General features: G+C 43.0%; 1 protein-coding gene and 1 long non-coding RNA gene across 3 annotated transcripts; one reads left to right on the top strand and one right to left on the bottom strand.

Annotated features, from left to right (window-relative positions):
• Positions 1-822: 822 nt before the first annotated feature.
• Positions 823-11,852, bottom strand: SBSPON (somatomedin B and thrombospondin type 1 domain containing). Its single transcript, XM_056333338.1, has 5 exons — positions 11,119-11,852; positions 3,533-3,727; positions 2,896-2,986; positions 1,880-2,056; positions 823-1,184 (listed from the first exon to the last, which is right to left on the bottom strand). Exons 1-5 carry the CDS (start codon positions 11,672-11,674, stop codon positions 1,067-1,069), a joined length of 1,137 nt encoding a protein of 378 aa, XP_056189313.1. The 5' UTR covers positions 11,675-11,852; the 3' UTR covers positions 823-1,066.
• A 179-nt stretch (positions 11,853-12,031) lies between these two features.
• On the top strand, positions 12,032-22,642 carry LOC130146820 (uncharacterized). Of its 2 annotated transcripts, XR_008821023.1 has the most exons (5): positions 12,032-12,226; positions 12,337-12,517; positions 15,848-16,148; positions 18,660-19,713; positions 20,225-22,642. It is a non-coding gene; the product is annotated as an uncharacterized LOC130146820 (long non-coding RNA). The 2 variants fall into 2 exon arrangements; XR_008821024.1 differs by lacking the exon at positions 15,848-16,148.
• Positions 22,643-23,605: the final 963 nt, after the last annotated feature.

Raw genomic sequence — 23,605 nt, 5'->3', positions numbered from 1 at the left:
GCCAGATCACCTTCCTCACTCTTGTCGCCAGATACTACGGTTTCTTCTTGCAGCTGCTAGGTTCTACAGAGATGCTGCATGCCTTAACAGTAAATTTTCTCAACCTTAAGGCATAATTTCTTTTTAGCAAACATTGTGAATTTCAGGGGTTTGATAAGATACAGGCTTTGTCCTTCAGCAAGAAATGCTAGAGCAGCTGTAAGCCAACAATTCAAAAAGTCCTAGCAGGTACCTGACAAGTGAGAAAGTGCAGTATGCAGCCTCTTTAATGCTATAACAATAATTCAAGGAAATAGGTAACAAAACAGGGATTTGAGCTCCCTGCATACAGTCTTGCCAGTGCTCTAATATTGTAAATTTCTATGTTAATCGTTGTTCACAAGCAGTTTTAACTAGTAATAAGTGATTTTTTTTAATCTTAGGCAAGGCTTTGGTCACAAAGTCTTGTTTAGGTTCATCTGCCATAAAGTTCACACTGTATTAAGTGACATGAAATTCTGAACAAGACTGATTCCTTTACAATGCTGACTAGCATACACCTTTTCATAAAAGTGGCTGAACATGAAAACTGCAATATAGAGGAAGAATACCACTTGTAATATAAACAGCTGTGTAGATGGTACTGGGAAGGAGCAAAGGATCAAAACTGAAATCTGGTTTTAGCTCTCAAACTTTCATTTTTATTCACCCTTGCTATTTAATGATGACAGTAACTATTCTCAGACTTGTGAATGTTTGGCGGATTCACTGCTGAGTAAGGAGCAGTGCCTGTAGACAGAACTGTGGTCAATAAAGAATGAGAATTTTAGGAAAAGCAGCTACTACGGTTAGAAACATTAGCTCTTTTAATTACAAAAGAAAAACATGGATGCATGCTTCTAGTGTTCTAATACAAAGATCAGTCTTGGTGATTTGTTTTTAGGCAGAGTTTCCTGAAATGCTTCTTCCAGAGTTCTGACTCCTTTAGAGTTTGATTAGGCTCCAGAAAATGCAGCGGAAAGGTCTAGGTTTCTTGGCATTGGTGTTAACTTTCTTAATCTTTTTGTTTCAAAGGTCTTTCAGACTTTTATGTAAAAATAAAGCTATGCACAAGGGGACATGAACAGTGCTCCAGCTGCCGAATCTTCTTCCAGGTTCCTTGGCACTGAGAGTTGCCAACTGCTTCCCAGTGTAAGATTTTACCTCTGAAATGTGACAATAAGTGAGGAATTAAAATGCTGAAAACTGTACATTTCATATTAACTAGGCTGTGTTGTATAACTTGTCAGAAGATTGGATTTGCTTGATAGTGTAAGACTTTAATTAGCTCATCTAGCTCTTAAAATGCTTCCTGGAGCAAGCACTATATTCCTGAGTATAGTATACAGTGCGGTAGATTGAGTAGCTGGTTGTACAGGTATTAAGTAGTATGCATATTAAAAAATGTGTAGATCAAATAAAAATCTCTTCCAAATATTAAATGTCTACTTTAAAAATTACTGTTCTAGAAACCAGGTGTGTAGGTTTGTGAAGCGTAATGATCCACCACTGTTAAACCTGAAATCAGATTTGGATTGTGGCAGGAAATACCGTTTTTAAGTGAAAGTGCCTGTAGCTGTAAAAAGACCTCTTGCACTACAAAAGTTGCATCATCCCTTCACAGTAGTAAATTAAGCATTCAAGGCACTGAACTCTTATATTGAAATTATTTACCAATTTCATCTAGGTTTTAAAAGCAGTTTCTGTGAGAACTGAAAGGGTCAGTCTTCTGAGCTGTACAAGGGATATGAGCCGTTTCAGTTTTAGGGTGTGGTAAATGCAGCTTTCAATGAGACTGAGTAGTCTTAACTTCTGTACTAGGTTTTGCTACAGAAGAGAACAGAAAAATGGATTTTTTTACCCATCTGCATTATGCCCATCTCCAGAACAACGATGCGTGTCTGTTTTCATAGCTGGAGGCTGGCAAGCTACACACACAGTGTGTCCTTCTCGTAGGTACTGCATCCATTGAGCGTATGGTCGATTCTCCAAAGCACAGTGGTGTGAAAGTGATTCGGTTTTAAATTCTACACAGTATCTGCTCAGAAAGAAAAACACTAAATTGGTTATAATCGGTAATGCATAAGCTAGGTATACATTTCAAATGTATGTATCATACGAGTGGTATTTGTGAAGTGCAAGTTAGACAACATCATTGCTAACAAGCCTGTTTCTGGCCCTAACCTAATTAATGGATTCTTAAAAACATTACACAAACTATTTCTGATTCCATGCCCCCCGTCCAGTGCTTTATGTATAATCTCACTTTCTGGTTGTGTTCTGTGTTCTTAATTTACATTGAAAACTAGATCTCAGTAGCCCGTATTTTTTCGTCTATGCTGCTAAAAAGAGAAAATGGAAAAGAGGCTTTAAGAATACCAGTGGGCTTTATTGTTCTGGGGAAAGTAGCATAGGGCAAAGTATTAAGAGCATTACAGACCCAGTAATAGCCCAATTTAAACTTCATAACCATCTCTACTGGAAACCAAAAAAATTTTTTTACTGTTTGTGTCAATTAATTTACAAGAAAGGTTTCTTGAGACCGATCACGTTCAGCCCATTTTGTTTGTTCAGAGACCTACATCTAATTTCTCAGCCTTAACACTTACGGATACATTTGGCTTTGATTTAGCATTATTTACTGTTTGCTTTCAAAAGCGGCTATCCTCAGATTTGCCACGACCCAAATATCTAATTCAGTACAATTAGCAAGTAATAAAAAACAACATCTAGAACACACAAATGAACTGCAGGAGAGAAAAACAGCACAAGCTATAGCTTATTGTTTAATTATTGCAAATTTAATTACATTTTTCTCTGTAGCCAGCTATTTTCTATTGAACAAGATGACCCACATGCATATGATAAGTAGATTACCCAGCTGCTTCTTTATCTGAAGGCCAGAGAGAGGATGCTGCTCGTCTTTTTCTTTCTTTACCGTATTCAGAGGTAGTTATGAAAGCAGGGACTGAGGAAGAGAACAGTTGTGGTAAGGCAGCAAGACACCATTGAGTCATATTTCAGTTACTGTAGGTGCATGGATGAATCAGGAGCTTGTGGATGGTGTTGCTGGCTGACTATTGAAAAACTGATAAAATGCTGGCAACTTCATACCCCAAGCCCGTTCCCCACAGCTAAGCTCTCTCCTTATTCAGCAGAAATCTGTCTGGAAATGCACACCATCTAGTCTGTGAGGAAACAGGATGTGCTGGAAGCCTACAAGGAGCTCTGTTTTGTGTTCCGTACTGGATCTGTGTTCTAACTTTGCACAGAGGGGCTTAAATCAAGAAACTGAAGGAATGCATGCAGCTTAGTGGTTTACTTAATCGAAATTAAGAAAAGCCTAAGTAGGAAAAAAAAGATAAATAAAGAGCAATATGGCAATAGAAAGTAAGGTTTAAAATTGTATTTTTAATCAGCTAGCTGCAGATAGATGCACTTTTTTCCATTCATTGACATCAGTAAAATTTACAAAGGCCATGATGGGCACAATATACAGATAAAGAGAGTTTACCATGTTCATGGCCGCAGTCCTCTCCCTGGTATGTCAAGTACTCCAGGCAGCCAGCCTTCTCTTCTAGAGCAGGGCATGGTTCCCCACCATTTTTAGGTTCCTGTTGTACGTAGCGCCTACGTACCCGCAGATCAGGTTTACATTGTTCTGCACAGCCACTCCAATGACTCCACTCCCCCACAATGCACGGAAGAGCTGCAAAGCAGTATTAAACATTACTAGCAGTCAAGACTTCTGTTTTATCCTAATTGCTCTCAAGAGCTTGCGTAGTAAGGCTGATTTTTTCTTTTTTACATGCTTTCATTTTCATCTTCAAATTTAACGTTCAAACATGTCTGCAGTGCTTGGCTCCCTGTTCCATCCTTTGTCCGGAAAGAAACAGCTCTTCATGGAAACCTTTCACTACAGCTGTGGGGTTCTTCTGTACCATCTTCTGAAGCACATGGCATTAGCCCCGAAGGAGGCCAACTCATGGATTATCTAGACCAGTGAGTGGTCTGACCTACCTTGGCAGTTCCTACGCCACCAGATTTTGTTTAAACTCTGAACATAAAGTAGCAGAATTCAGGAAGCCTTTCAGCCCTCTTGATTCCCCTCAGATTGATTTCTAACCCCTTTTCCTCGACGCTGAATGAAGTTGCACTGCCACATCTTTGTTGCCCTGTTTTAACACAGAGTATCCTGCACCATGGTCCTTGCTGCAAAGACAGTTTCTGGTGATAATTTCGGGTTTGTTTAGTGTCAGAACAATGCAGGGATGTGCGCAGAGTTGTGTTTCTGTGTCTGTATGTTTACTGATGTACACAGAGCTTTACAACAATGCAGATACTTAAATGTGCTAAATGTGTGAAAACGTGATTTTAAGGCCCTCTTTTGCTCATTCCCCACCACAGAACAGTCCAATAGATATTTGCATTTTAGTTCTCGTGGGTCACAAACTTCCTCTGAACTTGACCAAAACATTATGGGGCAAGTGCCATTGTTTTGGATGTAAACTCAGTTATAGGAGACAGCATTTCCTCAGGCAGAGAGCAATCAGTAGTACAGCTACCATACACGTGTACCTCTCCTAACCCAGCCTAATAGTCAGAGGTACAAAGAACTCCTTTCACCTGTTAAATTCACATATATTAGGTGAGCTCACTGAAGGTCTCAGATGAAGAAAGAAAGAAAAATACTTTGTGTTCTGTGGTACTTTTCTGGCAACTGTTGAAAACTTTAGCCCAGTTTATGGCCTTTGACACTTTTTTTGATTACATAACACACAGGTTCTTTAGAAAAAAACCTAAATCATCATATTATGTAGCCAATGAGCCTTCATGTCATGTTTGTCACTTTTTGTAACCTTTCTAGGAGAGATGTAAATGGAAAACTAAGCATCTCTTAGTTTTGGTATTGTCTTGAAACTCAGAAATGCTCCAATCTATCATACCTGTTATCCACTAGCCATTTCCTTGCTTATTTTATTCTCTGCAGTGCATCTAAGAATGATGGCGTGTTCCTTGTAGTTCTCATTTACATTAAGTGTGACACACATTTTTCCAATCTGTAAATCTCCTTTCTCTTGCATTTCTCATTTGTATTCTGGCAAAACAGTAGCTCTGTGTCAACCTTGCTAATGGAAGTATGGACAATATGCGAGGTATCTTCCAGGTGGATACAAATAATCTGCTACAGAAGAAGAGGTTTTACAGCCTGATTTGCAGAATACAGAAGCAGGTGACGGACATATTATTCCTGACTAAGAAGCTACATACACAAGTCTTCACTTTATTTGCCCATTAACACACACACAGCCGTTTCACGTTTCCATGAAACAAACTCAAGTTTCCTTAGCCTCCAGGAACACCAAGCCCCAGATTTTGAAAACGGTGTGGCCTAACAATTTCACTTTTAGCAGTCAAAATGCATTCTACAGTACTTCAAAACTGTACTGAGCACTGACCCCTGAGGGGCTGGATGAGGATCATATCCAAGTGCTTACTGATGGAACAAACACAGCCTCTCCAGATAGGAATTTCAAGTCTACACAGCCTCAGCAGGCCGAGCCGTGAAAGAACAGGTAAGAAAAATGTCTCACACGTGGGCATCCTTCAAGCAGAAGAATCATATGACAATAAGCAGTCATTTCCCTACGTGAGTAGTCCTCAACTGCGGCCCACAAGGACCTTTAATCTGACCAGTGGTTCATTTCCAGCAGCCACTTTTCCTGGAGGCCACCTGGTAGGTGCTTCAAGTTGGGCAGCTGCATCCCTCCAGGCCCCTTCCCCTTTCATCAGTGTGTGTGTCCAGAGGGAATGTCCTCTGCTAGGACACCAGCAGCGGTGCCAGCTTTCCCATGCATGCACATTATGCTGCTGGGCGAGCAAGGAATGGCCCTCTGCAGCTTTCCTTAACTGTGAAATAAGCAATCAAAACACTGCAGCGCTGTGTACTAGTCCATGCTGCTTCCCCTAACATCATTAGCTCCTTTCTGTCCTCTGATGGGCTTGCTTTTTCAATAAAGTTGTAATTAATGTCATGTAATTGAAATACTAGCACAGTGTCTTATAAAAGCCTAAAGGTGCCTATGTTAATGTTATGGTTTCTTAGTGATATGGAAACTCCCCAGTTCTTCAAAGACTTGTTTTAATTGCACATTACAAGCAGGCTGAAAATCTTTTTCTGTGTAGTGTGAATCACATTTTACTTTGCTTTTCCACTCCTTTATAAAGGCAAGTCTTCAACATGATACTTAGAGAATGGTGGAAAATATATGTTACAATCAATGGCTGGGCTTTCTGAAGTGTTTTGAGTCACACCTCTCATTATCTAGTTGAACGGAGATTTTTCCTTTCCCATGTGTTCTGTTTCTCATTAGCTCGTAATGGAACATATCATATATTTTCAACCTTCTTTTTTCCTGCATTTTCTGATTACAATTTTAATCCCTAAGAAGCTTTACAGCTTGACTACTAGTTACATACTTGTATTTGTGTTACAGGAAAGTGATGGGACCAAACTAGTCTTTCAGGAAAATATTCCATGCCCTCTAGGATTCTGCCAGTACAAGACATTGGGAAGAGTAAAATGTGATAACCTCTTTGGTGTTTGTGACTCTTCTCATAAGGCACAGAATTTGATGTTTGCTCTGCCATTGCATCTCCAATTTTTTTGGAGCACTACAGCCATTGTAAAGCAGATAAAACCCCCGACTGAGGCTCCTTGGCAGATGTCCTTACTGTACCATCACAGTTCCCCTCCTTTCCTCTCACTGTGCACCTGTCCTGACCAAACTTGCCCACTTCTGAGCGGTCTGACAGCACCACGAGTGGCTGAGGATGCTGCATCCCACACCCTAAGGAACTCCACTGAAACAGAACCACAGAGCAGCCCTGAGCATTGGGCCACCAGTTGTCCATCCTGCTTAACTGTTAGCATTCTCTGAAATTTTCTTCTGTTTACTGATAAACACCTTTCCAGGAAGATCCTAGGTATAGTTTGTAAAACAGCACTGGAAAATTACACTGAAAAAGCATATGGCTCCATGTGCAGATCCCTGATGCTGCACCACTAGGCACTGCTCTGGCACATCGAGGTACCCCAGGGCACAAGACACAGTCTCTGTGGCTGTGAAGGCACCGCTCTAACGTGTTGCAGCCCAAACCCCAGACATTTGTTTTAAGCATTTTGAACTCGAAAAAAAGAAAAGCAGTGATAGTAAAAATGTCTTGGACCCTGTCATGGGATAGCCAGGACAAGTGCTAAATGTAGTATGGACCTCAGTCTTTGCCAGCTGGCTGCAGGTCCAGAAAACAGTCCTTGGCACCACTCTATTTAATAGTAGAAACATAGACTTCAATGTCTGATCACACATCTTAGTTCTACCTAGAGTACCCAAAGGACAGTAAATGTCCTCTAGCCCTTTTTCCTTATCTGTTGGCTCCCTTCCTTGGCTGTATGAAGTAAGAATTTCCACATAATTTTAGTCCCATATTAGCACCTTGATACACAGATAACATCAGGTCTATCATCCCATTCTCCATGTAGAAAACTCCCAAAGGGACTGAGTAGCTGCACAACAAATGAAGTGATGGCTTCACATCTTACTAGAATTAAACCAAGGTGACAGTTAAATATTGGTCATCTGCAGCAATACATGGCAATTTTATGGTCATCAAGATTTAGAAAAAGAAGTATGAATTGCCTTAGTCATGTGGAATAATAAGAACATTGGATTGCTGGAATGGAATTTAGCCAGTGGGATAATAATGTCGCTTTTGCAGTCAGTACCCAGCAACTATTATGGGACAGTACATCAGTTTTGTGCCTCATTGGAAAGATGTTAACTTCCCCAGCATGACAGAGAATGGGTCCCAGGGCTGACATAAAAGGAATTGTGCCATTTCTTGAAATACAAAAAGAAGTATCAGGGATCCATAGCTACACTGTTACGGTCTCTGTCTATGTTACTATTGGTCCAGCTTAGTTAACACAATGATGGTAGAAATGATTCACTGAAAAAATGGGAAGGATGCAAGTCAAAGGAACCTGAAGGACAGGATTTGTGCTCAGATACTTAGCAAAATGTGAAAGCTAATGAGACACTTAGAAGTTCAAAATTACACTGAAAAATTACATTGCTATCCTATGAAACACAGCTTGAGTGGTCAGGGTATTTTCTTTTTCTCCATTTACAGCACTGTGAATCATAAGTGATTGGTTAGGTTTGGGGTTTTTTCTGAGTTACACTCTATTTAATTTTTTCCCATCTCTGGAAAAAAGAGGATTATTGTATCTCTACTGAATCACTGCACAACATATTTTGTAATGTATAATGTATAAGGATCTATGGATTTTCTCAGACTAACAACTTCGACTCAATGACAAACTCATTCCTTTTTCAGGCTTTTTCATTGTACAGTCGTTCCTATTTAAATGCTCTCTGTGTACAAATATTCTTTCTTCATTGTTAGAACTTCGAAGATACTTAATGTGAAAACCCTTGGACTTAGGTTTAGCAGCCCATGGACTTCTGCTGAGCCATCTATTTATAAAGTCCCAGACCTACTACGATTTTTAGGCACGACAGAATTTAACCATGGCATTGGCAGCTTTAGGACACCCCTCCTTTCAGTGGTTTCTATTATTTTGGAGTATTGGTTTTGCATTATTCCTAACACATTTCTTGATTACATACACTTGAAGCACTCATACTTTTCCCAAATACTTCATCCTGTTAAATATTTGCAAAAGGATGAAATGTCATTTCAGCAGGTGCTGAAGTCATGAGTGGCAAACAGGCTGACAAACAAGCTGTAGCACGAGAACCACTGATCACCTTTCTTCACATTTCTGTTCTAAATTTGTGAACTCTACATTCAAAACTATTTCAGAGCGAACTATGCCAATAAACACCCTTGGTGTCATTAAACACTCAGAAAGAATTTAGAAACACTCAACGGTGAGACCTCAACATCCAACCGGAACAAAAATTACTCTAAAATTTCCAGCCACACTTGTCTAAAGTTGATGCAAACTCCCACTGGAACTATTTATATTCTGTTTATACAAGACATAACTTACTGGCTGCTTGCAATAGAAAGTATATATGATCATTTGCCTTCAAAAGAATGACTTCTTGTGATCAGTTTTGTAGGTTTTGGATGTATGATTCTAGGTTCACCTCCTCAGGCTGCCAAAATCCTGTCCCACCCATGCTACATTCATGCAAGACATCCTGCTCCCTTTGCTTGCGCTAGCAGCGGTGCTCACACAGCTGGGCAGTGAGGCAGTGCAGGGAGCCAACCAGCCGAAAATAGGAAACAGAGAAAACAGGAGCAGTTTCCTGCGGGTTTAGCTCCCTGAACTGGGCCACCACAGACAGTCAAATTTCAGTCCTGGTGCAGGAGAGAGAAACGCAGGGAGACTTTGCCAAGACTCCATCTTTCTGCCTGGTTCTAGGGCACGCACTGTCCACACAAGGGTACAAGACAGTCATGCATTTTGAGGCGTCACCACTGTGCTTGAGACAAAAAATACCATCTTAAACACAATAAGGCATCATCAGGTGCCAGAAGTTATGGTAAGAGAAGTGTCTAAACTTTCTTTTCAAGCACAAGTTAGAGCTTCCTTTTGAAGAGCATATGAATTTTTATCAGATTACAGCTCCGGTTTAATACTGACACTATGCACCTTTATTAGCTCTCTCCTACTATACTTGAATATTCAAAATCATTTGATTTACTGAAAAGACACAATATGCTGTGACTATGTGACAAGCAAGCATCTTGTCAGTTCTCTCCCTACTGATTTTCCTGAATGAAATATGAATATATTAAAAAAATGCTAATTTTAAAGATGCTACCTTCTGTCAGACCTTGTGGTGCATGTTTTTTTCCCTTCTGTTATTCTGAAGAGATTATTGAGTGGTGAGAGAACTGACCGTGTTTCCTCTGGAGACCTGGGGTTCTCCTCTGCTGAGTCTGCACAGCTTTACGTCACCTAGGATGGGTCTGCACCACCTGACAGTCATACTCCCCCTTCCCAACCCAGGCAGACGCAAGCCAACATGGGTCCCCAAGCTGTGTGGCTATGTCAGCACAGCACTGAGCCTGCTCAATGCACCCAAATTAGCAGGACTGTGCAGAGGACTCATGCCGTTTTGGCTGCAGGCTGGCATGCGTCCAGCCAGCCGGGAAGAGACGTGAGGCTGGCTGAGTACCCCTGCTGCACCTGTAAAGCAAGGGCTGCGTGCCGCATCGCAGAGAGGAGGGAGGACAAATTGTGTAGACCACAAAGGGCAGAAATACCACGGAAAGTGGGGGTGTAAACACCTACGAGGCTGCTGGGTTCAGTTTGGTAGAACTGGGTCACTTTCCCCTCCTTGCCACTGCTCTGCAGAGAGCCAGGCCTTCCCTGCAGGCTGGCAGAGGACCCTCTCACTCACTCCCCTATGCTCACTTTGAAGTCCTTGCCTTCACGGTGGATCCTTGCTGATTCCTGCCCCTAGAAATGAGAACAAAACCTTGCCCTGGGGATTTCCCCGATTATTTCATTGGTATATGTTTGGCAAGACATAAGGAACCCGCTCAGAAACACGGACGGCACTAAATCCATCTCCCTGTTGTCTCTGTAATCCCACATCCCCACTGTAACCGATGTGAATTTAGGATGAGTGTGAGTGAGCAGTACATAACATCACATTTTAGAGGGAAAATAACTTCAGACCGGCAAACGCCAGGCACTGCACTATGGCTGATCCAGAAACCCTGCAAATGCCTAGTGCGGGAAAGGTCTCTCTTCCCCCATGCCTGTGCCTGTTGGTGCGCTCACACAGCCCCAGCCTGGTCTCTGCTCCGGCCCTCGCCCCGCGGCTGGTGGTACCGGGGAGGGCTTCGCCCTTGCAGAGCCCCCTCACAGCTGAGACCCTGACCGCACCCCCCACTCCAGCCCCCAGGGCAACCTTCACCCCGCAAAGCAGCGGCAGGCAGCCCGCTAACTGCGCCTGGAGAAAGGGCCCGGGCTCCCGGGGGATCCCCGCTCGGCGCCCCCCGCCCCTCTCGGTGGGCTCCCCCCAGGGCCGGGGAGGGGGCGGACGCACCTACCCGGGCACGCCTGGCCGTGGTCGTGGCAGCAGTCCCCGGCCCGCCGGCATCCTCCGTCGCAGTAGCAGGTCCCGTAGCCCCCTCCCTCCCTCCATCCCTCGCTGACGCAGGCGGCGTCCCGGCCCTCGCAGCACTTCCCCGAGCAGCTGCCCCCGGCCCCGCTCCCGGCCCACAGCAGCCCCAGCCACAGCGCTCCCGACAGCGCCGCGCCGCCCATCACCGTGCCGCCCGCCACCGCGCCGCCCGCCACCGCGCCGCCCCGACGTGAGGATCCTGCCGCCGCTACGCGCTCCGGCCGGCACCGGCACCCGGTGGAGCGGGGCGGGATCGGCGGGCAGGGAGCGGGGGCGGGGGGGGGGCGGCCGGCGCGGTCCTGCCCGGCCCTCCCGGCCCCACCGGGTCGGGTTGGGAGGCCCGGCCGCCCCCGCTCCCTGCCCCGGGGGGCCCGGGCAGCGGCCAGGCTGCCGCGGCAAAGCTTCGGGAGCGGGAGGTGGGGAGGGTGCGTGTCCCCAGGGGTGTCCTGCACGGCAGGGGATGTTCCCCACAAGATCTGCATGGCAGTGACCCACGGTGTCCCACACTGTCATAGCCAGGGATGTCCCGCACAGCGATGTCCCACACAGCAATGTCGCACATCACGATGACCCTCACAGCAACATCCCGTACAGGGATGTCCTGCACTGCCACATCCCACACAGCCACGTCCCATGCAACCACGTCTCACACAGCCATACCCCACACAGTAACACCCCATGCGCAGGGACCCACAAAGTGGTGACCCGTGATGCCCCCCACAGCAGTGCCCAACCCCCCCCTCCCCCCCCCCCCCCCCCCCCCCCCGGTGATGTCCCTCCCACACAAGTCCTGCACAGCAGTGTCACACAGCCATGTCCTGCACAGTGGTGGCCTTCACAGAACTGATCTGCACGGCAGCGTCCCACCCAGCGGTGCCCTGCATAAGTGACCCATGCAGCTGCAAATGGCACAGCCGTACCCTGTGCATCAGTGACACACAGCGACCCACACAGCTGTCCCAGAGTGTCCCTATCCACCTCCACGACAGCCTGGCGGGTGTGGGCAGCCTGGGGCCACCGGACATGATTTATTGGTACAGGAGCTTTCTCATTTCAGGGCACATCCCACTCAGCCAAGAGCATTTGTGTGTGTTATGTTTTTCATTTTCTTTCTTTCTTTTTTTTTTCTTTTCCCCTTTTAAAGCTCTGTTTCCAGAACAAACAAAAGAAGCTGTATTTGCAGGTGCACAAGGAAAGCAGGACGGATCCTCAAGTAACTTCCTAAACATGAAGATTTGGATTCCGGTTTCCAGTTATCTCCGGTCCTAAGAGGTTTTCAAGATTAATGGGACCTGATCATTGCAGCCAAAAACCAAATCCCAAAAGTAAGTAGTGAGGTGACTGCAAAAAAATGTTAGCTTTGCACACTTCAATTTGCAGATAGTTAGCTACTAAGGCATGAGACATCTGGTCTCCCAAAGCTGCCTACAGATGGGAGGTAACAGTCTGTTATATTATCTGCTACATTGTGGGTACTTGGACCCCCTGAGACAGCTCGGGCCAGCCAGAGTTTAATTTCTTCTAGCCATCACAATGTTGCTGTTAAAATGTTGTTTAAATCCTGGAGGACTGGGTCTGCACTGTTATCCAGTGTGCCACTAATGAACTCACTGGCACCTTGCCAGCCTAAAACTTCAATCAATGAATAGTGAACACTGGGGGAGTTCCTGCGGTGGGTGAGAGGAGAAAAAGACTTCCAGCCTGTCTTGGTGAAAGGTGGTGTGAGAGCAGAATGCCTCTTTACCTTTTCCTTTCCTTTATTGGGTTCTTGTGGTTCACCTGAAAGGCAAAATATTAGCAAATCAATGTAAAAACTACCTTTATATGTAGATAAATCATGTGTGGATGACTTGTGCTAAAGGGATAAGTCAGCAAAACTTGGACGAGTTTGGGACAAATTAGAGTGGCTTTGTCTTAACTGGATATGTTTACAGAAAAACAAGAAACTGTCTGCAATGGTCTAATAAAAGAAAACAGAATACAAATGAAAAATGTTAAAATTTCTACTAGATGCAGAAAAGCAGATTCTTCAGAGCAAGCAGAAAAAAGGGTCTTCATTAAAGGACAGAACAAGCTCACCCAGTTTGTTCCAGCAAATATTTTGGTTTTTCCCTTTCAGTTTAGTTCCTTGCTATTAGGACTAGCACTAGGTAACTTGTGGGTAAGAAGGACAAAGAAATACAGCGATGTGTTCTCAGGCAATGAAGCAGCATTCAAACTCTTGCAGGCAATTCCAGCAAAATAGGCAGTTTTCTTTCTAGTCTGACATGAGGTCATCCACAGAAAGTAGGTGTTGCTCGTAGCTGTCGTCAGTTGTCTTTTTGTCATGCAGATAACTTTACAAGGAAAAGCTGTTTTGGGCAAGGCTGATATAAAAGGTATATGTAGGTAAGCTTAGGGAATGGGCCAAGCCCTTGCTTTGTCTTCCTTGTAAGCCACAGAGGGCCATTGAATGGAACAGAGGTCATCAGTCATCTGTTCCACACATGCCCTTGGTGCTGAAATACTTCTTCTTAATTCCAGAGGTGAGGAGAAATCTCAGGACAGAGGACTGTAGTCCTCTCAAAAGCAGGTGTTCCTTCTGGCTCTGAGATTTTGAAAACTGTGGTCTAGCTCACGTTGCCAGCTATTTTTGTGTCTTTCTGCTATTTCTGCCCTATTTTAGTTTTAAGTACTCAAAACTCAAATTTCCAAACTAAAATATAACTGCAGTATTGTATGGTAAGAGGGGAAAAGAAATCAAGACTGTGAAACACATTTTTCAACTAATTTCTCCAACATGTAAATGGTTCCAGTGAGCCTCATTCTGTTGCTATTTCCAACTAAAGTGTCCCCATTGCCTTACATGGAGCTCTCCTTTGTTTATAATACCACAAAGACAAAACCGAGCCAAATGAGCTCCAACATTAAATTAGAAAGAGAACTAGCCTCTCTTATTTACCATGCTTACCAACTCTATTATTTACCATGGTTATTTATGCTCTCTCTATATAAAACATGTACAGCAGAGCCAAACGCTTACTCTCTGTCCACTCCTGCGGTGCATGTCTACACATAGTATTTAGGCAGAAGACCAAAGCCACCTGCAACTGGGAAAGGCTTCGGTCTGGGAACAAAATATATGTTTGATAGTAAAATACCTCTCTTGTTTTTCCAAGTTTAACTTACAGCCGCCATAATTTTGGGGACCTGATATAAGCTCAGCTTCAAAGACTTTTTCAAATACATTATCTGTCAGCCTGCAGCATTCCACACGTCCACACCTTCTCACAAGCAAACTCTCTGGAAGGTCCTAACTTGCACAAATAGAGTCCATTTTCCTTTCTGCTAGGAGGTTAATCCAATGGCAACAAAATTAGAAGACTTCAAATATCTTGCAGAACATTTATTTTGCTTTTAGACTTGTGTTTGCACTCTATTTAATTTACAGAAATACCCTTCTGAAATCAACCCGTTTACATTTTATATTGAGACAACACGGTGACTGATGTGGCTGCAAAGGGTTCAGGCTGTTTCCATCCTGCTACACAGGATCACACTTCCTGGGAGCACCACAGTCAACTACAGCTTGAGTTTGTCATAAAAGGCCCTTTTCCCCCTTATTCTGAAAAAGTCAACTTCCTCCTGATAAGAAATAATCCCTACTAAGGTGAATGACCACATCACAGCGTTTGCTAAAGCAGCTGACAGCTTTAAAGCAATACCAACATTTTATATGTAAGAAAAATGAGGTGTGATTTGTCTTCACTAACAATCAGCCTGTATCAGAAAAACACAGTAGGTGATATGCAAAAGAAGGTTTCTATAGTTTCATAGCCTGTGCTGTTAGACAGAAAGCACAATGCTATTTCAATGGCTAGCTTGAGCTGCTCTACATTACGTCATTCATAAGAGAGCCTGCTCAGTACCTGGCTATATTTGAGAGAGGTCATTTGCTGTGCAAACAGCCTTCCCCTTCCACCTGCTTTGTCCTGGCAGAGCTATCAGGTGCAACCCTGCCGTGGGAGACACATTGGCTTGCTGTGTCTCAATTACAACCATTGATTTTTGTTGGAGTTGGTAATGATGCATGAAATTGCTTGAATTCTAGAGGTTAGTGGGAATATAGCAGAGCTATCTATCAGGATAGTTTTGGCTGATTTTTAAAGGCCTTCACCCTCCCTGTATGTTACTGAAGAAATGTCTAAGTACTAAGATGAATACCAAGCTGCTGTCAAGCTTCTATGCAGAAAATGTCAGGCAAATTTGCATACCCAACCTAAGCGGATCAGGGCTGGAAAACACCCTTCTCCTGGTTTTTCCTCCTGAGTGTCTCTTTTTACAGGTTCAGGGAGCTGAACTGAAATGAAGCACCTAAGCCAGCATGAGGAAGGCGAGGTAGCCCAGGGCAGGGCGTGCAGAGGGCAGCAGGACTGCTCCACCAACAGCAATTAACGACATGACTGGCTCAGCTAGTGCACATGGTAGAACATTGCCCTTACTCATCAGGCCACAACCACATCTTTTGTCACAGTAAACGGCCTATGGCTTAAGAATAATGGTATTGCTGTCATAAGTACATTTTCTCATGTTAGTTCTTCTTTTATCTTAATTCTAAAAGTTATTATAATCTAGAAGTATGATCAGGATGTCATTCCAATTTTCATTTGTCTTAGTGATGTCGAGAACAATGCTCCCCAGAAGTCGCTCACAAGGAGGCATGCCGAGTACCTGGCTGTGTTTGCAGAAGAGCATTTGCAGCATATCCAGTGATGCATAAAGCGATGAGTTTTCTAACTCCTGGTCCTGGGAAGTCAGCCTGTTATTCAGACAACCTGTCTTGGTTCTTCAGGCCAAATAGGACCCTTGTGCTTTCAAAGGCTTTGCTCAGATGTGAAGGCATTCTATTCATGATTTGTGAGGAACACAATTCACTTGATGACTGTTTGTTAGCTTTCTCCCTGCAGAGCTTAACAGGTAGGTTTACTTTTCAAATGCATATGATCAGCCAGAGTAAGAGGGAGTGGCAGTTTAACACATGCACTTTCCAAAACAGAACTGCCTTTTATAAAAGAAGCATCCCAGGATATTATTCCACATACTCCCCTGATTCTCCTGCTTTTGGTAGTTACAGACCCCTTCCTTTCTGTAATTGTGACTAAATCGATTACTTCCCTTCATGATGGAGGAATTATTATTACCATTTTAAAGACAGGAGAAAACGATACTGAGAGATTAGGGCCCCTATCCAGCAAAACACTTAAGCACTTGCATAACCCGAGGCACATAATAACCCCACTGTAGGACTGCTCACTTGTTCCAAGTTATGCAATCTCGGAGGATTTACTGAACCGGGGCCTCCTGGTGTGCCCGAGGGCTCCCTGAGATGCAGCTCACTCTCAGCTGCGCATGGCAGCCACCAGCCCCTGAGCCTTGCACAGCCTTGGAGTACCCACACTTTTCTGCCACATCTAGAGCAAACATTAGCGCTGATTTAGGCCCAGTCATCTCCTTTTTCATCACTGTGTAAAGCCGAAGAGATGAATAGTTTATCCTCAAATTTATTACTTAAATTCATGCAAAAAGTGGCTAAGACTGTTTATTTCTCATGAACTCCGGATCAGATTTGCCCTGCTGCTTTAAACTATAACCAAGATTAGCATAGTCCAAAACTCAATCTGTGTATTTCTTTCTCAGCTATCATGTTCAGTAGCAAATATTCAGCATCTTGGAGTTTGTGGATGATTCTGCGATGGTGCATTTTGCAGAGAAGAATGCAGCTCCCCCTCCTGCAGCTGGTGAGGGTGCTTTGCTAGCAGGAATAACCACTTTTTTTTGTCAATGTAGAAAGCAGGAATAATAATGAGTTTATGAAATTAGGGCACTGAACTGTTGAGAAAGAGAGTAATTTTTCTGATCATAATCCCACTTTTAAAAACCTCTGCCAATCTTTCCGCTGGTCTGATGAAAAGGTGGATTTTGCTGACTTGAATAATTTGAAAGTAAATGATGATTCTGGTGTGCACTGGCTGGCTGAGGAAACTGTTTATATAATTCTGGGCTTACTAATAACCCTCTTCATAGCTAGAAATGGTGCCAGGGAAGCTGCTGGCTATGTAAAAATGCCTCCCCATTTCCTTGCCTTTATTGTTTTCTGTCACAGCTTGGTTTTTTTTTAATTAGTACATGAACTATTTTTAGTGTCTGTAGACAAAAATGTATTGTTCAGGCTAAAATGGGGCCAGGTACCATGAAAATGTATTCAGGGAAAAAACATTTGGAGCCAGAGTTTGTCTTTGGCTAAATGCAGTGAAAGTTTGCGTGCTTAGTCCAATTAGTTACAGCCATGTCACTTCATGTAAGTGAGTGTAATTGTGTCAGCGTACAGGGCAGATTTTGGCTCTCAGGCTGCACAGAAATATTCTGAACCGCACAGAGCTAACATCTGCAGCATCTAGAATATTCTGAATTATTTTGTTCATCCAAATTCCATGCATATCTTGCTGGTTAAGAGCAGAACTGTGAACAAAGCTTTTCAGTCAGATGATGGACTTAGGCAAATGTGGGTTTTGATAAGGCACCTCTTTGTGACTCATCTAAGGGACTCTAAGAGATCTTAGAGTCCCTGCATTGTAGGCAGACCGTATGCTACCAAGTTCTACCCAAGTGTTTACACACACATGCGTGCACCATGCATATAAAGGTGCAGCGAGGTTTTGTGAACCCTAATTCAGTCTGAAGGAAATAGAAAAAGTTTTCCCATGTGTAACAGTCTCAGCTGAGAGGCAAGACATGGGGCCTTGTCATATCAGTTTCCTGCAGAACTTCAAATCAAGCTTGGAGTCTTGAGCCTTTTCTTTATGGTTGCCCAAAGTCCAGTCCCACACTATAACTCTACTCTAGTCAGCCATTAAATTCCTCTAATCAACAAGGTCTCCATTACCAGGGAAGAGCTCATCTGTATGGAAGTAGCATCCATAATGGGAACCTGTGGAGGAATCCACCAGAAATTCAGAGCTCTCTCAAAGAACCAAGTGCCTTTTGTGCGCCGGGTACTACCACATTCTTTTATCTTGCCTAAATAAAAAGAAGCATACATGTTCAGCAAAAAAGACCCCCAAAATCTACCAAGTCACTCCAATGTGCACACTTCCCTGTTAAAAACCAACCAACAACAAAACCAACCAACCAACCAACAACAAAAAACCCAGATAAATATTGCTCATGTTGTTAAACACACCTGTGGAAGTTTATCCAATGCTATGGTGACCAGAAAAGCAAGACATGCCAAGTTTAGGATCAGCCTTAGCTGCATATATGAAATTGGTCGTGATACTATTTACAGTAAAAGGAGCCAAGTATTTCAGAAAGTAACTCCAGTCATCTGTCATCCTTGCAATGCCAGCTTTTAACACTTCACCAGATAATTCTCATGCAGCAGCAGATGACTTACAGTTTAAACTAGCAGCCATTTTCAATCTTTTTCAGGTTATGGGTCCCTGAAATATTCCATTAGATGCACAGACCTCTGCATAAAACTCACAATATCTAGCATACAAAAATTTACTTTCCCTAATCATCTTAGAAGCAGCCCATAGAAGAGTCACACAGTTCACAAGCTGATGACCACCAAAGTGAAGAATTGCTTTCAGGAAGAAATCAGGCATTGGTTTAGAGACTGGAAAAAATGGAGAAGTCATCGGAGCCTACAGTAACCCAAACAGCCATGTTTTCACACGTGTTCAGCTGTGTTTTAAGCCTCCCACCCCTGGATCCTGCCAGTAGCGTAACTACCAAACCTGCTGTAATCCGCTAGTGACCTTTAGCCAGAGTGGGACAGGGCTGGATGACAAAGAGGAGGGGATGAACCCTGATGCTTGGCTTGATTGGAAGGTCTGTCTTAGGCCCACCATGGCCCACTCTGGTCTTTCAACGCCTTGGGATTTGAGTACACTCTTCCACCTGCAAGTGCCAGGGTCAGGACCTAAAAGTCCTCAGGAGATGTGTAGGTACCTCTGCAGGGCAGGGAAGCTCAGAAGTATGCAGTTAGTGCACTTGTTATCACTTTCTTCTTGTGTTCAAATCTGTCTTGATAGCAATATTCTTTGACTAAGCTACCATAGAACCACAATATGTGCATGTGGTAGAAAATGAGCCTCATCACATAAAGCCAAGAAACCAATTAACCTTGCAGACTTATATCAACTGGAGGATCTAGTCTGGGGAGATCGCTCCACTGCCACCATGACCTTCAAGGCTTCTCTCAGAAGACTCTCTTCAGGTGCCCTCAGGACTGCATCACCCGCCAAACATGACTTGCTTCTCCCTCCTACCACCTTCTCCACTCTGCTGCTTCTGCCTGCAGCGTGGCTGGGCACTGCCCAGTGCCCCTTTGCACTCACTGCACCTGCAGCACGTGAGGGGTTTGGGACACATGGGGGCAGGCAGGCAGCTGAATTGGGAGAAATTTTCTGCAGAGACCCTGAATGGCTTATGACCTGGTAAACTCTCACCTCCAGCTTTGAAGGCTCTCCTTGCAGAGGTAAGTGGCCTCTCCCAGACTCACAGAGGAGTGCATGTAGAGGACCTGGGAGTGTGTTGATGTTTTCTTAGCACTTACCCCACTGGGAAGACTATTATGCACTTCTTCTTTTGGGCTACCCGTAACAGATACTTCCCTATTTATAGAAACACTAACTAGAAGTGCAGAGAGAAGTGGTGATCACAGAACTAAAAAGGCTCTCCTGCTGCAATGTAAATGTTCTCGGGTGCTTTGCAGTTTCACTTACAAAACCTGTGTATTGTTTTAAAAATTAATAATAGAAAATTTAAAGAAGAGGTCAATCCCCAGTCTCAGCTGGCATCGCTCCATGTGACTTATGTGAAAAAATGCTATTTCAGATGGACATCTGCCCTTCCATGTTTCGCCTAGTTCGTGTAGTCAGAAATTTTTGGAGGGCTCTGCACTTCATAAAATGGCCCTGATTTCAGTTGAATTTCTTGATATTCTTCTTGCTGTGTAATACCTGCATTTCCTCTGCCTTTTTCAATAGGTGTTTTCAAATATTATTAAAGAGGTTTGGAGGAGCCTTCTTCCCAGATGGCAGCTGCACGTAGTGAAGGAGTGAGAGTGACAACTGGGGTCAAGCAGTGAGAAATAATCTTTTCTTCTGAGGTGTTGAGTTTGCTCCAGTTCAGACTCTGTACCCAGGATAGATGCAACTCTTTTTATTGCTGCTTGAGTAGTACCTGGCTTGGTGTACATGCAGCCTGGACACGTCTTTGTTACCTAAAACAGAGATTACCCAGAGTTTACAGAACGTTCATAAAGTATTGAACAGTGCTAAAGAGCACAAACAGTTTATGCAGCCTGAGACAAATTCTCTCCAACACAAATTTACTATTGTGCCCTTTTAAAAACTTTTGTTCTAAATAGCACACAACTGCAGATTGTAATTTGGATGTGAATGGGTGACACTTCATTTCCTTCAAGGATACTTCAGATGGGTTCTAAGATGGTAGTAACTAACTCCTAGACTCTCCCAGTACATTTGGTTTCCATTCCCACCCAGGTTTCCATGAGGCTTTGGGTAGGACAGATCATATTCCTGAATAACTACAAGGTATTTTGGGGCCATTTTAATGAGCTAAACCTTTAGATTACCCTTAAGAATCAATTAACAATTTACTACCACCACATGGTTGGAAGAAAGAGGCAATAAATGTGACTAGGCTTTACATTTTGTTGGGGTGGATGGATGGCAAAGGCAGATGCAGCCCTGAATGCAACAGGAGCCAGCTCAGCTTTGCCTGTAGCAAATGAAGTAGAACAGCCGTCTCGTCAGCCAGTGCCAACAAGTACAAGGGCCATTTCCCCCCAGGGAAACCCTCTTACCCACAGGCCTCAATATCTCTGTGTTTAAATGTATGTGTGATAAGTGTAACTGCATAATATGAAAAAGAGAATTAATTTTAAGGCTACATTGTGTCTTGATTTGTTTATATCTTTCTCTCAAATGCCTTGTTTTGCTATCTAGCTTGAAGATGTGAGTACTTCAGCTGTATTTCTGTCTCTTTCTGGATTCCCATATTGGCTTAGTTACAAAGCAGAGGTCTCCAGTGCAGAGGATACCCACAGTTAGGCCTCTCGGTCTGAAACATGTTTATCAATTCCTTGTGCAATTATCTGCACATTAATTTGATTGTAGACCAGCACAGCATGTCTACAAGTTTGATGTTGAAATTCTTTACCTTAGTTTTCTGTTCAGCTGAAGATATAACACATCCATAGAGAGCAAAACTAGATATATCACACTTAGTGTGTGGAGAAGCTTATATTTCAGAAATAAGAGCAATTACTTTTCACATGGGATCACATTCTGGTTTTATCCACAACTCGTGAAACTCACAGAACCATCCTCCTGCTTCACTGAATGTATTACAATGCAGCATGGGCCATGAGCAATCTGACAGTGGACTAATTCAACCAAAGAATTAAAATTTGCAAGTTTTTATACACATTAACTACAATAGCTCCAACAAGAGTATATTGGATAGACTCTTTGGTGTGACTTTCAAAGATCCTGAACACCTACACTAATCAGGCCATCCATTCATAGCTATGCTTTCTGGCAGAGAGCATCATTCCTGGAGAGATCTTTTTGTTCATCCAAGGCATTCAAAAATGCTGTAATCACTCATATGGAAAATTAAAATAAAAAAAAGGCCTACACCCATTTTGAATGCCTTCAGATTTATAGCATTAGGAAAAGATTTGACAGCATCAAGTGTTTAATCTGCAAAGGGATTACAGTTACCTTCACAGCATACACACATCATTAATACTAATGGGAACTGCACCTCCAAGGCTCACCCTAAAATGCTGGCTGTAAATAACATCCCAGTAGGATAATTAAAAGTCTGGCAGAAATTCAGCAAGTTCCACAAACATTTTCTGCCAGGATAAGAGGTCAGAGAATTTGGAATTGAAAAAAATAATCAGCAGTTTGCCTGAGGTGGGTAGTGCATCAGTTTTACAAACAAGCTCACACACAAAAGCTTTTTCCAACTTAGGTATAATTTTAGTTGGTATATTTTGTTCTATGTTTCTTAGCCTACTTGTTTTTCCCCTCATTTCTGTAATCCTACTTGACCTGAAGTTCAACGCTAGGCTATGTTTGCAATCGTTATTGTATCAGGATTGCCAGTTCCCATTTTTATTTCTCCCATGCTAACTACTGGAAAAAGAATACCAAAACTGTTAGCAGAATTACATCTTTTTTTCCTCTTCTATTTATTTCTGTTCAAGCTTAACAGAAATCCATGTTTCATCACTGGAGTGCAACTGCTGGAAAAGAGTATGTCTTTTTCCAAAATTAACTCTATCTTCTAGAATTATGAGGGCACCAATAAATAAGCACAACAAAACTGATCCATCTCATTTTCTTATTTTACAAAGACTGATAATGAAGGTGAAGCTAGGAATGAAATCAAAATAATCATCTAACACCCCATGAGGACCGAACTACATTGTCAGAAGGCAATAGCTTAGAGCCTCTGGGCTTGTAATATCCCAGAAGTTATCCGATTTTGAGTGGCAATGTTTGCCCAAGGGGCAAAGTAAGCCGTGGGAATGGTTTTCCTAATCCACAGAAGTTTTAAAGTTTCTAGGTAACATTATAGACCTTGACACATTCTCAGTTGATCTCAGATGTTCACACAGAGGCTCAGAGCTTATCCAGTAACCTTTGAATCTCCATCACTGACAGCAAGAGACTTCAGACTTAGTCTCCACCTTTTCTTTGTCTTGGCCTTGGAGAAAAAAAATCTCCCAGCATGTTCCTGTGTGTACATGTTTAAATGTGTGCACAAGATGAATGCCTTAGCACAGGATGTAAAATACTTCAAACAAAATAAACTTGATTATTTATGGGGAAAAGAAAACCTGTCTGGAAGCAATGCCACAGGCAGCAGCTGATTGTCCTGCAAAAACCGAGGCTTTAAGCAGGTTTTTCTACAGATTTCTAGAGGAAAAAGCAGCTTCATAAAATGGAAATTTTCAGCCTGGCATGCATAAAAGAGCCTCCATCGTCTTCTGCAAACATTTAAGGAAAAAAAAGAATGTTTCTTTGTTGTGTTATTTGGTTTCTTGACCTCCTTACAAATCAACTCCTATCCTCTCTCAAAGTGTCTTGGTAAAACAAGTGGTGAACACTTCCCTTAATTGGGTGTTCATTTGTCTACAGAATAGGACTTACTGTAACAAAAAAAAAGCAGCTTAATCACTTGCACAATTCCACTGAAATCAATGGACCCTCTCAGTTAGGAATTGGATCAAAAAAAATCACAAAAATGGAGTTCTACTTCTTTATACATCATCATATTTAGAAGTATACGATCAGTATGGCCCTGTACAGCTCCAGCAGGGCTAAAAC

The sequence above is a fragment of the Falco biarmicus genome, chromosome 3, assembly GCF_023638135.1.
Source record: "Falco biarmicus isolate bFalBia1 chromosome 3, bFalBia1.pri, whole genome shotgun sequence".
Lineage (NCBI taxonomy): Eukaryota > Metazoa > Chordata > Aves > Falconiformes > Falconidae > Falco > Falco biarmicus.
The sequence above is the reverse complement of the archived record's forward strand: the minus strand, read 5'-3'. Positions and strand labels throughout refer to the sequence as shown.